The sequence below is a fragment of the Miniopterus natalensis genome, chromosome 4, assembly GCF_054644295.1.
Source record: "Miniopterus natalensis isolate mMinNat1 chromosome 4, mMinNat1.hap1, whole genome shotgun sequence".
Lineage (NCBI taxonomy): Eukaryota > Metazoa > Chordata > Mammalia > Chiroptera > Miniopteridae > Miniopterus > Miniopterus natalensis.
In genome coordinates this window covers 65,390,092-65,405,722 of record NC_142084.1, presented here as the reverse complement: position 1 = coordinate 65,405,722, position 15,631 = coordinate 65,390,092, and the positions used below count along the sequence as shown (strand labels likewise).

At 47.2% G+C, this 15,631-nt stretch overlaps 1 protein-coding gene across 1 annotated transcript in view; it reads right to left on the bottom strand.

Moving 5' to 3' along the window:
* CATSPERD (catsper channel auxiliary subunit delta) overlaps positions 1–15,631 on the bottom strand; it is a 38,716-nt gene that overhangs the window by 3,691 nt on the left and 19,394 nt on the right. The window contains exons 12-19 of the mRNA XM_016197894.2: positions 14,914–15,090; positions 10,655–10,768; positions 9,816–9,905; positions 8,988–9,046; positions 6,794–6,872; positions 4,487–4,539; positions 1,974–2,048; positions 945–1,073 (exon numbers count right to left, since the gene is read on the bottom strand). Of these exons, the coding sequence (XP_016053380.2) occupies positions 945–1,073; positions 1,974–2,048; positions 4,487–4,539; positions 6,794–6,872; positions 8,988–9,046; positions 9,816–9,905; positions 10,655–10,768; positions 14,914–15,090 (776 nt within the window). The remainder of the gene's footprint in view (positions 1–944; positions 1,074–1,973; positions 2,049–4,486; positions 4,540–6,793; positions 6,873–8,987; positions 9,047–9,815; positions 9,906–10,654; positions 10,769–14,913; positions 15,091–15,631) is intronic.

The following is a 15,631-nucleotide window of genomic DNA, read 5'->3' as shown; positions in this document are numbered from 1 at the left end:
GGCCGAACTAAGATGTGGATGTTCTAATGAACCTAATGTTTACAGATGGAAGCCCTTCCTGCCACCTTTCAGTCAGTCAACAACCATGAGGTCAGATGATATGCAGGCACTGAGCTGAGCCACTGGTCCATATGTGCTCATTTAAATTAATTCCCATTAAATAAAATGGAAAGCTAGCTCCTCAGGTCACATTTCCAGTGCTCATTAGAACCTTGGAGCTCTTGGTGTCCCATTGGGTGGCCCAGAATTATGGAAGCTTCCACCACTGCAGAAACTTCTGGGCAGCGCTGGTCTGGGGCTACAATGGGGTCAAGGGGGCTGTGGTTCCAGCCCCCTAAAGGCCTGTGCTGAAGTGACCCCACTGGGATCATCAATCACCCACAAAAATGTAGAAATGACACTGAAATGTGTCCCCTCAAATTCTGATGTTGGGAGCCCTAGCCCCCAGTGTGAATATATTCGGAGGTGGGCCCTGATCTCATAGGAAGAGGAGACTCCAGAGCTCACTGGCTCTCCGCCATATGAGGACACAGGAAGGAGCAGGCCACAGAGGGAGCCTGGTGGGAAACCAGCCCTGTGACTCCTTGGTCTTAGACTTTGGACCTCCAGGGCTGTGACACGATCATGTCTGTTGTTTAAGGCCCCCAGTGCCTGGTATGTTGTCATGGCCACCAGAACTAAGACACTGGGCAAGGGAGGGACTGTCTGAGCCAAGAGCTAAGGAGGGAAAAGGAAGAATGGCGTTGCAGGGAGATGGCACAGCATGGGCAAAGGGCCGGTGGGGCTGGAGAGGTCCTGGGGTGTGAAGAGATGGGGTGGAGAGGGCTGTGGGGAACAGTGAGCATTATCCAAGGGCAATCAGGGGACTTGAAAGGCCAGGATGGGAACTGGGGAGCAGGGAACATAGCCCTGCTGCCACCCCACCAGCCTCACGGGGAGCTTACAGTTCCACCACAGGCTTCCATGGGTCGTCGTAGTAGACGAGGAGGGGACAGCCCAGCTTCTCATAAGGGTAGTGCACCACCAGGTCCTCGGTGGCCCTCTGCCCCTGGAAGTTGGGGTCGTAGGCTTCCCTAAGCAGAGAGGGGGCAGGGGGTGAGGTCCCACCAGGCAGCCCCAACGTCCAACCTACCCCCACACCTCCCAGGCTCAGCTGCTTCCAGGGGAGGGATGTCTGAGGTGGGGGTTCAGAGCTATGGTCGAAATGACCCTGGGATCCCTGGGATGGTTAACTTTATGGGTCCACTTGATTGTGCCACTGGATGTACGGTCAGAGATTATTCTGATGTTTCCGTGAGGGTGTTTTTTGGGGATGAAATTAACATTTAAATCAGTGGACTTTGAGTAGCATGCTCTCCCTAATGTAGGTGCAGTTGAAGGCCTTAACAGAAAAATTGTACGATCTCTCTCTCTCTGTTCTTGTCTTTCTGTCTCATTGTTTGTCTCTCTCTCTTTTACTCTCCCTTTCTCTCTGTTTCTCTGTCTCACCTCTTGCTGTCTGTCCCTCTGTCTCTGTCTCTCTCTCAGACACACACATCCTGTCTCTCTTTCCATGGAGACCCCTAACTCACACACTCCTTTGTGCCCCCATGAGGCCTGATTCTGCAGGTCAGCAAGCCCAATAGCGCCAGTTTCGGTGTCAGCTGTGGCCCTGGACAGCTCACCAACTTTTGGCTTGTATCCAAGCTCATATCTTCCCACAGGGCCAGCAGGGGAGGGGCTCCCCTTGCTCAGTGCCAAGAAGGGCCGAGCCCCATCCTGTGCCCATTTGGTGGCGTGAGGGACCAGTGCACTGCACAGAGGTTCACCTTGGCTTGCCACCCCCTCCTGCCTTAGCTCATGGTGTCTGGCCAACTCTGCTAGCTCAGGCGAGCAGGCGGCCGGGCTCCATGAGCCGGCAGCAGGCTGGCGAGGCTCTGTGAGGTGGGGGGGTAGTCACAGGAGGGAGGGGTGAAGGAAAATCTTTGGCTCACTTCTCGATGATGTAGGTGTAATTATCCTCAAGGGCCACAGCGTCAAGGATGCCTTTGGAACAGGCTGATATTTCTCTGCAGGCAACAAAAGGCGGTGAGAAGCGGCTGACCCCACGCAGGACTGAAGCAACAAGAACTCTTCCCTTTGACATGTGTGGCCCATTGGTTTGATATTCAAGCCCTTTCTTACCTCCTGGTTCTCCGAGAGGCTCTAGGTTTATCTTGCACCTTCCCTGCCCAGCCGAGAACTCGACCTTTCTCCGAGGAGCCCTGATGCCAAGTGTTGGAGGCCAGGATCGCGACGCCGGGCGTCCTGACTTTGGAAACTATCATTTCCTTGCTCTTCTGTGTGCTCTGACGCCTGGGCATGCATCCTTAAGCTATTTGGTTGATTTTTGCCTGACTTTGGCTTCTTAAGACTAGACTATGCTATTTGTGTTGTCTTGAGTCTCTCATTCCACCTCCAAGTTTTTTATGATCCATCCAGCTAATTCTGCCTCATTCGTTTTCATTGCCATGGTAGCCCATGGTATCAAAACCTTGTACCTGGTCTATCCATCCTCCAGCCAATGGACATCTGCGTTGGCGGCTTCCAGCTGGGACTATCAAGAATCTTGCTGCAGGCCCTGGCTGGGTAGCTCAGTTAGTTAGAGCGCAGGATGCCTATGCCAAGGTTGGGGGTTTGCTCCCCGGTCAGGCACATACAAGAATCAACCAATGAATGCATAAATAAGTGAAACAGATCAATCAATCTCTCTCTCGTTCTCTCTCTAAATCAATCAATTAAAAGAAAAAGAATAATGCTGCAGCCCTGGCCGGTGTGGCCCAGCTGTTCGGAGCGCTGTCCCTTATACCAAAGGGTTGCAGGTTTGATCCGGGGTCCGGGCACGTACAGAAGGCAAGGCAGCCAATCGATGTTTCTCTCTCTCTCTCCCTTCCCTTCTCTCCAAAATCAATAAGCATATCCTTGGGTGAGGACTGAAGAAGAGGAGGAAGAGGAATGCTGCCGAGGACATTCTGGAAGCTACGCCAGTGCAAACGTGCACGACTGGAAGTGCAGATTTGACGGCCTGCTTTCCAAAGCAGCAGAACCTTGTACCCGCCCACCAGCAGTTCCCCGGGCTCCCGAGGCTGCCGCAGGGGCCCCGCTGGCCAGGCTTCGCTAGTCCCGCCTGCGGGGGAAATGAGGCCCTCGGACTAATTTTCATTGTCATTTCCTCGAGAAGCGAGGTTGGCCACCTTTTCAGCACCTGTCACGTATTTATCAGCCTTTTTTTTCTTTTCTTTTTTGGAAGTGCCTTTGCCCATTTGGTTGGTTCATTTCTCTCTCTCCCTCTCTCTCTTTTATTGATTTTTAGATCGTAGAAGGGAGAGAGAGAGAAACATCAATGTAAGAGAGACACATCGATTGGTTACTTCCCACACATGCCCCGACCTGGGCCGGGATCGAGCCTGCAACTGAGGTTCATGCCTTTGTCTGCAATCGAACCCGGAACGCTTTAGTCCGCAAGCCGAACTCTAACCAGTGAGCCAAACCGGCTAGGGCAATTGGTTGATTCTTGAATGTGCCCTGACCAGGAATCAAACCCAAAATCTTGGCATATGGTGACAACGCTCTAACCAGCTGAGCTACCTGGCCAGGTCTTTCTCTCTCTCACTTTTTAAATTGATTTGTAGGAATTCTTTATAAATTCTGGATACAAGTCCTCTGTTGGTTACATATGTGGCAAATATCTTCCCACTCTCTATGGCAAAAGTTTTTAAATGTTGTGTTAGCAACCTTTCCTGCACCTATGTTCTAAATACATAATTTATTGATTCAAAAAGCTGTTTCCATTTTTCGGGAAAAAGTCCCGTTAAAGCATAACCTGTGTGTGGTTGCCTTGTGCAGGGAACGCTAAAGTCACTCCTGCTGGGTCCTGGAGCCGACTGTGAAGTTGCAGGATTCGGGAGTCCCATGGCAGCCTGACCTTGGCACTGTGGGAGTATTTACACCACAAGGTTTGGCAGTGCTACAAATTAGGGCTCCCTCTCTACCCAGACCCTGCCTGAAGGGCAAAAGGCTGGTAATTTAGCCAATCTTAAAACTGTTTTTTTCTTGGATTCTCATGGCTTCATTCTCTGGGGTAATGATGGATGCTGAAGGCAAGGTTACCAAATTATTCAGCAAGCAATTAAAGCAAAAAAGCTAGCATGATTTTAATCAAAATGAGGAATTAAGGGATTGAAAGGGAGAAATAGGATGAGCGAAATGATTCAGAAGGAGGGAAGAAATGCGAACAATGCGAACAATGTGAACAATGTGAATATGGCCAAGTCAGTGACAGAGGGAGGGCCACTGCACAAGAAACTCAAACTTAACCTAATAGTATAAAGTCCTGACTTGTTTATTATGGAAATGGCGAACAGAAACCAAACACAGGATAGCATCACCCAACTTCAGTAATTGGGAAGCGATGGCGACCAAACTCGCCCCATCCCTTCACCCACCCCAATATCATCAACACACTTACTTCTGAACGACAATCTTTTTCTTCAGGTCACAACCAACTGAAACGAGTGCCGTCTGGAGAAAGAGAGAGACAAGGTGCCAACAGGGTTAGTGAGGGCCACCAATAGCCCAGCTACACTGAAGATCCAGTCCGGACACACTGGCACCCAGGGGGGACTGCAAACCATGCACCTAGATCCTGAAGAGGTGACCCAGGCACCCGAGACTCACTGGCTGTGACCAGCCCCACATAGCTCAGGCCCTAGGTGCCTGCCGAGCACTGGAGCACAGCTGAGGTCCCCCCACTGCTGACCTACCTTAGTGATTTCACAGAGACCAGAACTCAATTTATAAACCCAGCACAATGCTTGGCATACAGAGCGAAAGGGAAGGGAGGGAGGGAGGGAGGGAGGGAGGGAGGGAGGGAGGGAGGGAGGGAGGGAGGGAGGGAGGGAGGGAGGGAGGGAGGGAGGGACTACAATGATCAGACAGAAGGGAGAAAGAGAGCAATTTGGGGTTAGCCGGACAGCCTTAGGGACATGCTTCTCAAACTGGGATATGGTGGCACCCTCAGAGATCTACAAGGGAGTCTAAACCCACAGGACAAGGAGACTGTTATTTGGAAAAGCAGCCTTCTATTAAGACAAACATGGACTTATGGTAGAACAGAATGCAAGATTTGCATCGATTTCTTTAAAAATTGTGGTAAATAGACAATATAATAGCATCTTAAACATTTTTAAGTATATACAATTCGATGAAATTAAGTACATTCTCAATGCTGTGCAACCATCATCACCATCCATCTACAGAACGTTCTCATCTTCCCAAACTAAAAACTCTGCCCCCATTAAATTTTCCATCCCCTGCCCCAGCCCCTGGCTCCCACCATCTAATTTCTGTCTCTATGGATCTGACTCCTCTTGGGACCTCCTATGAGTGGAGTCACACAGTATTTGTCCTTCTGTGTCTGGCCTATTTCACTGAGCATAATGTCCTAAGTCCGCTTTCAGACTGCTCCCACTCTCCAAGCCCTCTCCAGGACGGTCCCTCCCTTCCTCTGCCCTCAGGGATGCTTTGCTGGAGTAGCTGGGAATTGCTAACAGGATTCAGACAAAGTCAGGAATGCAGCCTCCCTCTGAGCAGAGCAGACACTACGGGCCAGGTGCAGAGGGTCACAGGGCCGAGAGCCCAGGTGCCTAGGAGCAGGCAGAACTCCAAGTGCTTACACCACTCCCTTAAGCATTAACCCCTGGAGATGACATCTAGGCCTCAGCTGTCTTTCAGATCCAGGGCCCGGGAAACAGCAAAATCAGGCACACCACCACCTTGGCTGACACCGGGACCAGCTACAATGACTAATGACCGCCTCCCCTGACCCCGACCAATCACTGGAGACCAAGACCCCGAGGAGACACAAAGGGAAAGCTGATGAATATTCTATTGAGAGCCTCCCGAGACCTCAGATAAAAGCCCTCAGGATGGAGAACCCTGCATGGCTCTATGGAGCATGCCCATGCCTCTCCCCACCTTCTTTCCCCAGGGTGAGCCCCACCCTCCTAGCTTCTCCTCCCTCTTTCAGGGGGGTCTCTCTCTCTCTCTGTCCTAAATCTGGGGTGGATGCCAGATCTGTCAGCAGTGCGGGGCTGCCTGACCACTCGGTGGCCATCTTCCACCAGGCTTGTGGGGTCTGAGATGGGATGTAGGTGTCTCCTCACAAACAAAACAGTCTTGTCTCTGGTTTGTTCAGAGGTGGCTGTGGACTGTAGCTCAAACAGGCATCCAATGGATAGCACCCAGCACCCAACCTCCCTTGAGGACCATGTTGGCCAGGAACAAACCTCGGGGAGGAAGACAGGCCATCCCAAGGAGGGCGTCCGGCTTCTCAGGGCCACCTTCTTAGTGTCCTCACCCATTGTGGTAACTGTATTTTCTTATTTTTGCAATCTTGAGGCTCTGGACCTGGGGCCTTGCTAACAGGACCACCCCTCCCTGGGCTGCCTAATTCACAAAGAGGGCAACATTTCCCCGAGAACACAGTCCTCCATTGCAAACCAACCAATTCAGAACCAACTTTTTTTTTTCTCTTAGGAGCACCAAGTGCTGTTACCCGAGTCAGCAAGGGGTGAGGATGGTGAGGCAGGAGTCTCAGTCCTGGGAGATGATTTGGAGGAGGGGCAGTTACCCGGCCCTGGGGAAAGGATCTTGCATTTCCATATCCTGAATGTAGGCCTGGCCAGTTCCTTAGGGAAAAGTCAACCGAGGCCTGCTGCCATTATTCTTAACACTAATAACAAAGAATATGGGACAGCACAAATTTAGGACACACCAGTGGCTTGAGGTCCACACATGAAATTTCCTTGTTGGCTATGTCCAGAGTGATGGTGGACATCGTGGGTCTCTTTATGCTGCAAGGTAAAGGGAGTTTGGTCATTACACACTGGTACCCGCAGTAGAAATAACTGCCGACCCATCCATCCTTTGGTTTATCCATCTATCTATCTATCATCCATCCGTCCATCCGTCCATCCATCCACCCACTCATCCATCCACCCAGTCATTCATCCGTCCACCCGTCCGTCCGTCCTGGAACACCAGAATATTGACTGAGAATCTCTACTTACATATGGTGGCCCCGCCTTACTCTTGAGTTTCTACCTCTTCTTGAATCAGTTTTGTTAATTTATATATAAGAACTTATTGAAGAGAACACGTGGCATTCGATTTTATTATCACCTAGCTGTATATGATGTCTTCTCATCATTTTAAAAATAGCTTCTGTATTCAGACTTTTATCTTCATTTTCTATTCTGATTGTTCATCTTAATGCTGCATTTTCTCCATTGGGATTGCAGGGTTTTATTTATTACATCAGTCTTCTGAAGAACCAGCTTTATGTTTCATTTTGACTTTACATTATCTTTTTGCCCTCTATTTAATACATTTCAGATTGTATCATTATTAATTCCCTTCTCATTATTTCTTTTTATTGCTCCCCTGTTTCCTTACGTTAAATATTTAGTTAATTTATCTTTAGTTCTATACTTTCCTAATGATAGAAGTGCTTGGGGTATAAACTTTTCTCTGAGTATATTTTAGCTGTATTTCATGCATTCTTTGATTCAGGAGTTATTTGTAAGGGTGCTTCTTAATTTCTAAGTAAAGGGGATTTTGGTATTGTTGTTGCTTTTTTTTTGGTTGTTGAGTTTTAGTTCTTTTGGATTAAGGTCTGAGGGTTCGATCTGAAAATTTCTACTAGGAGAACTGTTTTTCTATGGCCAAGTACATAAATTATTAAGTGGCTTTTAAATCAATTTACCACAAGTATGAGAGGAACATAATCCTATACCAGTAGCATAGGAAGTTCTTTTTTTTTTTTTTTTTTTACTTTTCATTTATATTTTTTCAGCTTTTTTGAGGTATAATTGACAAAATGAAAGACATTTAAAGTGTTGAATGTAGCCCAGCCAGGCGTGGCTTAGTGGTTGAGCGTCGACCTAGGATCCAGGCGATCGGGGTTCGATTCCCGGTCAGGGCACATGCCCGGTTTGTGGGCTAGATCAATGACTCTCTCATCATTGATGTTTCTGTCTCTCTCTCTCCCTCTCCTGTCCTCTCTTTGAAATCAATATATATTAAAAAAATAAAATAAATAAAAAATAAAATAAAGTGTTGAATGTAGAATGTGATGATTTGCTTGGTACATGTACACACTGTGAAAATTAACACATCCATCAGCTCGCACATTACTATTATTATTATTTGGTGAGAACACTTAATTATACTCTTTACGCAAATTTCAATTATATAATATAGTGTTACAAAGTTCTATATATAGAATTAAAACATTCTTGTTGAAATATATACTCTAGTGACAGCCTACAAAGGGAATCACACAGTGTTTGTCCTTTAGTGCCTGGCTTATTTCACTCAGCATAATGTGAAAGTTCATCCACATTGCAGCAGGTGACAGAATTTCCTTCCTTTTCAAGGCTAAATAATATTCCATTGTGTAAAAGAATCACATTCTGTTTATCTATTCATCTGTCAATGGACATTTAGGTTGTTTCCACCTTTTGGCCATTGTGAATGCTGCTGCTCTGAATGTGGGGGTCAGATACCTGTTTGGGACCCTGCTCTCAATTTGTTTGGGTATGTGCCTAAAAGTGGGGTTGCTGGATCATGTGGTGATTCTATGTTAATTTTTTGTGGAACTGCCATTTGTCAAGTATTTTCATCATTCTTTTTTATGTTGCATTTATTGGGGTGACATTGGTTTATAAAATTATATAGGTTTCAGGTATACATTCTGTAATGCATCATCTGTATATTGTATTGCATGTTCACCACCCTAAGTCCAGTCTCCTTCCATTACCATTTATCCCCCTATTTTTAATAATTTTTGCCTTACCATCCTCCATGGAGGGGGGTAGTCTCGAACCTGGCCTTGCTTTCTCAGCTCCTGCTAAGGGAACCCTATAGGCACCTTGGGGCCGCCCGCCGTGGTCCCAGTGATGACATACCTGGAGGTGAAGTTGGGGTCAGCCCTGCCCAAGTGTTGCTGCTGCCTCAGGGAAATGTTCTGTGGAACAAGAGAGAAAACCCAACTGCCACAGTGGGACAGCATGGCTCAGTCCAGAGATCGGGGTTTGGGGACAGATGCAGGGAGGATGGGGGTGCTGGGAGGAGGAGCCTGGAAACCATCCAGGCCTTTCCTGGGTCTAATTCCAACGCCCATGAAAGGCTTCTGGAAGCTCATGGAAATGGCCACCCCAAGCTCCTTCATTCCCTTGCTGCCTTTGTCCTGGACCCAGTGTGAGGTACAACTTTGTTCCCCTTCTTATTTCTCTGGAAAGTGACAAGGACTGGTCCAAAGAGTTTGTTGTAGCCAACTCATGCCTTGTCTTGCAGGAGCCGCACAGTCCAATCCTGGGCTTCTGGGCTCAAGTTCAAATTCTGTAGTGTGACCGTGAGGTCTGGCTCAGACCTACAGATCCCCCAGACCCATATATCCAAGTCCCTCCCAGTCCCCCTGGCTACTCCCATTCTAAGACCTCAGTTCACCCAGCTAATACAAATCTCCTGCCTTCCCTAGGGCTGGGTTAGGTTTCCTGTCATGTCCTCTGCGCTTCTCCCGTGTGTCACCTTAGTGACATCACTTACTTAGGTGATAGTTGCCTGCCTGAGTTGGGGAAAATTCTGCAGCACCTAATGCAGGTGCATGCAAGGAGAGGAGAGGAGAAAGGAGGGCCAGGCCCAGAGAATGACCATGGGCGCCGGCCTTGGCCAGGCGGGTCAAGGCTGTCCCCTTCACCTCATTGACCCTGGTTTGGGGTGTGGGCGCAGCTCACCAGCCTGTACTTGGCATTCCCATTGTAGGTGTTGCCGTCTTCGTAGATGATGGCCTGAAACCCCAAAGAGTGGGGATTGCTCACCGTCGTCTGGGGTGGGGACAGGAGAGGCATTAGGAGTGCCACTGGGGTGACACCTGCAGGTGACTGTCATGCACCTTCAGAGTAAAAACTGAGCTTGCTCTGCAAATGCAGATGCCAGTCCTATCCCCAAATGCTTCCCCCGCCTCATCCACAACCCCTGACTGTGGCCTCTAAGCCTCATTCTGCAGACAGCCTGGAGCTGCTGAGCTGCAGGACCCAGACCCGTCCCTGGTGGTGCGGGGAGAGGCCCAGAGGCCAGTCCCAGAAAAGGAGGTGGAGATGAGAGACTTCTGGATGAGAGCTGGAGCCAGCCTGGTGTCCCTTCACTGGCCCTGGTCCTGGCTGGCTGAACTTCCCCCCAAATTCTTACACTAATCTGTCGCCCCATTTCCAGGCTTGGACATTTGGATGCCAGGCCCAGGACAGCCACTGTTTCTCAGGCACCCCCGTTGCATGAGGCAAGGCTATGAGTCAAGGCTCTGCTAAGAAGAAAGGGAATCTGTGGAAAGCGCTTGGGGCAGCTTAGAAGGGTAGAGAGTGAGGCCCAAGATCATATGAGAGGAGGCGGGGCACACAGCTCCCTGGGCCGGACATGCAGAGGCTAGCTGCGTAGCATCATGAGTGAGCCCTCTCCGTGGGAGGACACCAGGGAGTCTCCAGAATCTGGGAACAATGGGCACAGGGCGTGAGGCCAAGGACACTGGGAATAGCACATATCAGAAACACTTTTCCAACAGATAAGGAGATGTCCTTACTAGTGGAACCGGTGACATGCCGGGCCTGGGTATCATCAAGGCGGTCAACTCCAATTTGCTGTTCATATCAATGACATACATTTTGTTTTCAAATTCTCCTTGCAGAAGTTCTACCTAGTTAGAAATGTAAAAAATAAATAAATAAATAAATTTGAAATTAAATCAAGTCTCTGTTCCCAAAAAATAAAAGGGCAAGCAGGTGGGAGGTGGCCAGTGGTTCCACCGAGGGATGGAACTTTCTAGTCTCGTGGGTACAGCAGCCTGGGCCTGCCCTTGCACCTCCTCCCCACTAGGTCCTGCACCCTCAGGAGGCCTTCAAGGTCCCCTCCTCTCCTCAGCAGTACCTCCTGCCTGACCTTTGTGGTAATTGCCTTTCTCCTTGTATTTCTTTTAAGAATTATAGATGATATATCTTGGTCTTGCCCATTTTCAAACAGTGTTATATCTTTTAAGTCTCTTTCCATCCACAGCTCCCCGCCCCAGCCCCGGGTGTTGGGCCTGCAGACTTCCCAGTGGGGATTTTCCTGGCACAGTTGGGTACATGCCCCTGTGCTCTGCATTTCCGGCAGACTGGCAGCTGGATTCATCAGGTTTGGGCTGGGTTGTGTTGGCAAGACTCACCAGCTGACTGATCTCACATTGACAGCACATAATAGCTGGCGGTCTCTTTTTTGATGTTGGTGGTCATCAAGGCTCCAAGCCCACATCCATTAACATGCTGGGGTTGCGTACAGGACCAGCGGTACAAAAAAATAGTGTGTGCAAGTACCTGGATAACGCTCCTGTTTTGCAATAGTGCAACTTTTAAGTATATATTGTTGACTCTCCATAGTCCACATAGTTACAATTCTACACTGACAGTTCCTAAAGAAAACCACTTAAAAAAAGGCAGAACTCCAATGTTCCATCACTTGACCAACCTCATCTGAGTTTAGATGTAAGAGGGCTTGGATGTATCCAGAGTAACCCACATGCAACACGTTACTTGATCAGTTTACTAAAATAAGGTTTCAGGACAGTGACAGTAAGATAAGGGAAGGAAACAGAATAAGTTTATCAGTAACCATTTCCCTTTTCTATTTCCTGGGCCAGTAGAACAGAACGGCATGAAGAGAAGGTGGGATAAATGCCTGAGTCTTGGCTTTTCTGTCTCCAGTTTCCAAGACAGTGGATTGGTTTGCTGCCATCTCAGAAGGTGACCAGTGAGTAGTTTCCTGGAGAAGTGGCCGATTCCAGGTATGGGGTCAAGAAATGGACACTGGAACATCTCCTCATAGCCACATGACTTGTCACTGTCCCTGTCAATCCTGATCTCCTGGTTAAAACCGTGTCTGCAGCTTTCTCCACTCTCGAGCCGCAATTTCCCTTTCCAGATTGTTTTTCTTTGGCAGGTCACTAAGGCCAGACCACACTAAGGCAAGGAGGTTAAGCCCGACCTCCCGGAAAGGGGAGCGTGCAGCTATATTATTTGGGATTCTTCTGTGAGGGAATGTGTCTCCTCTCCCTTTATTTATTCTGCCATTTATTTATATCCATATGGACTTGTGCATATTTATTTTTGGCTTGTGATCTAACGTTGTATTGTTTATTTTTGTTGCTCAAGTTGCTTCGGCTTTCATCCATGGGTTTTTGTGGTGCTATATCTTTTTGGAGGGATTTTGGAAAAGTACTTGCTGATGCCACAGCCATCTTCCTCAGAACTGTTCAAGGGGCCAAACATGTGCATGAAAGCCTCTCTCCTCCCCCTCCCTCCACTTGTACATAAGACCAGCAATTCTCAGATATGTTAAGGACCCACAAGAAAATCACAAAAGCTAGGGAGTGACATTTTATTGTGGTAAATAAAGAAAACTACTGCCATCCATTAGCAGCATCGTCTCATAAAAGGATATTTTAATAAATCAATAAACTTGGTATATGGCACAGTTACTTTTTTTTTTCTCATTTCACTCAATGCCATGTATTCAGTGGCCATTTAGAAGTGGACACTCTAAAATCTTTAGCCCCTCGGAGGGGGAGTGGCCCCACAGATACATGACACCAGGGCAGCCTGGGCTCTGCTGAGCACAGTCCTGGACGGACTCAGTGGACTTTAGAGCACTGACAGATGGGGTGAGGTTGCTGGATGAGACAGGCTCACAGATGGCATTTCCTTGGGAAAGTAAATTGGTGCAGCCACTATGAAGAACAGTATGGATGGTTCTCAAAAAATTAAACATCGAACTACCATATGACCTGGAAATTCCACTTCTGGGTATTTATCCGAAGGAAATGAAATCACTATCTTGAAGGGATATCTGCACCCCCATGTTCATTATAGCATGACTCACAATAGTGAAGACATGGAAACAACCTGCGTCCATCAGTGAATAAATGGAGATGATGTGGTGTGTATCTATAGCTATATCCACGATGAAATGTTATTCGGCCTTAAAAAGAAGGAAATCCTGCCACTTGTGACAACATGGATAGGCCTTGAGGGTATTATGCTGAGTGGAATAAGTCAGAGAAAGACAAATACTGTATGACCTTACTTATATGTGGAATTTTAAAAAGCCAAACTCATAGAACCAGAGAACAGATTGGTGGTTACCAGAGGCAGGGGCCGGGGGGTGAGCAAAATGGTGGAGGGAGTCAAAAGATAAAAAATTCCAGTTATAAAATACTGGGGATGTAATACACAGTATGATGACTATAGTGAACAACAGCTATTGCATATTTGAAAGTTGCTAAGAGTAGATCTTAAAAATTCTCATCACAAGAAAAAAAATTGTATATGTGTGGTGATGAATGTTAATTAGACTTATTGTGATGAGCAGTTTACAATATAAACATATATCAAATCATTATGTTGTAGACTGGAAACTAACACAATGTTATATGTCAGTAATATTTCATTGGCCTTGGCCAGGTAGTTCAGTTGGTTAGAGCATCAACCTGATATGCTAAGGTTGAGGGTTCGGTCCTGGGTCAGGGAACATACAAGAATCAACCAATGAATGCATAAATAAGTGGAACAACAAATCTTTCCTTTTCTCTCTCTCTCACTCCCTTCCTCTCCCTCTCTAAAGTCAATAAATAAAATTAAAAAAAAAATTCATTAAAACTGGAAAAAAACTTTAAAAATAAAAATAAAGTTAGGAAAAACTTCCCTGTACTTCCAACCATGTGATTGCCAGCTGCTCCCCCTTTCTGAGGGTAGCCCCAGTTTCCTTTGGCAAATCGCCCTTTGCCCATTCTTGTACACGTAGCCTGGTGGGTGAACTGACTACACCACTGTCTCCAGGAGTGGATTCCGATTGGCTCACTCTCAGCCATGTCATGGTCCAGGAAGGGGTGTGTCATCCCCTATGAGCCAATGATACGTGGGAGACGTGCTGGAATTTTTCTTGGCCTCTGATGAGACCCTCTCTCTTGCCTGAGGTACAGTGTGAGGATGCCAGGTCTTCAGGGTTGGCTACCAGCTTGCTGCTATGATATGAGATCCTGGAGCTTCCCAGAGGCATCCAGATGGAGCTTCAGGATGAAGTATGAAACACCCTGACAGGCAGAGAGGAGAGATGGAAAGAAGCTGGCTCCTGGTGGCATGATTTCAGATACTAGATCAAGCCTCACCTGAAGTCTTCCTCCTTTGGACTTTTTGGTCCTGAAGTCAACAATTGCCTTTCTGGTTTAAGCCCACTTGATTTGGATTTTCCATCATTCGCAGAATAACGAATCCAAACTAGTATGTGCATATTAATGTATTTCTATGATTTCTCCCCTCTTTAATCAATCTGCTTGGCCTGGGTCAAGGCTGATCCCCATGGCTCAGTGTATAGTTTGAGACCAAATGAATCTCCCTCTCTGGGGGCTCTCCAGGTAAGTTTCTGTGGAGTCCTGACTGTTCATTTGACTGCTTGTGGTCCTGATAACCACATCACTTACTTCTTTCTCTTCTGAACAATATCAGGTTTGGTTTACTTCCTTGTTCCAAAGAGCATCTACTAAAAGTGAAATACATTTCTATTTGAAAGAATGGATAGGAAATTGTACAAGATGTGGGTGCCAGCCTTTGGGGCAGTGGTGGCTGGCTGTCAGATCTAGTTCACGTGAAGTTCAAATTTAACTGGGCTTCCTATATTTTATCATGCAACCAACCCTACTTGGAGCTCTATGTGTGGTTATCAGCCACAGGTGCCCAACTCTGGGTCTCTGGGATTTGCCTTTTTTAAAAAAGAGTTTCTTGAACTTGGAATTAAACAGCTGTGATCACATACTTTGCAGATGTGAACCTGGAATTTGGCATTCATGAGAACTGCCTGGATATTCACGGAGTACTTCTGGAAATCAAAACTTAGAAAAGTCAAGTCAAGAACTGGGGTCAGTACTTCAAGCATCCCCAGGCCAGTGAACATCAGGACTGCCTCTTGGGACCAGACGTCTTGTCTTACCAACTGGAAAAAAAAAAAAGTGATATCTGAAATAGGGCCATTCTAATTCCTTTTTGAGGATTTAGATTTTGTCTTAGGATTCAAGTTTAAAGAAGGTAGACCAAACAGACAGCAAAGTCATTAGCATGCTTTGTTGAGACACCTACTCTTGAGTTTCATTTATCCCTCAGTGTTTAAATGAATAATGGAAACTGTGTTTCCTATCAGAGAGGGTACCCAGGAAATTTCTTTACAGGTCATGGACCTCCTTGGAGAGTTGGAAAAGCTACAGAATCTCTCCGCAGAAAACACTGGTCATCAGACTGCCAGGGTTAAGGCTTCAGAGAGATGGTTCTGGTGCTGATGCCCCACATCCAGTGATCCTGTCCTAATTCTATTGTCCGGCAACTTTCAGGACACATAGTGGCTGTAGATCTCACAGGAAAAACACCGAAGTAGCAGTTGGTACAGCTGGGGGACTTCTCTGGCTCAGTTGCTAATGATAAGAGAGAAAGGGACTTGAACTTCAGTTTTCTCCCTGTAAAAGTTGGACAATATTGCCCTA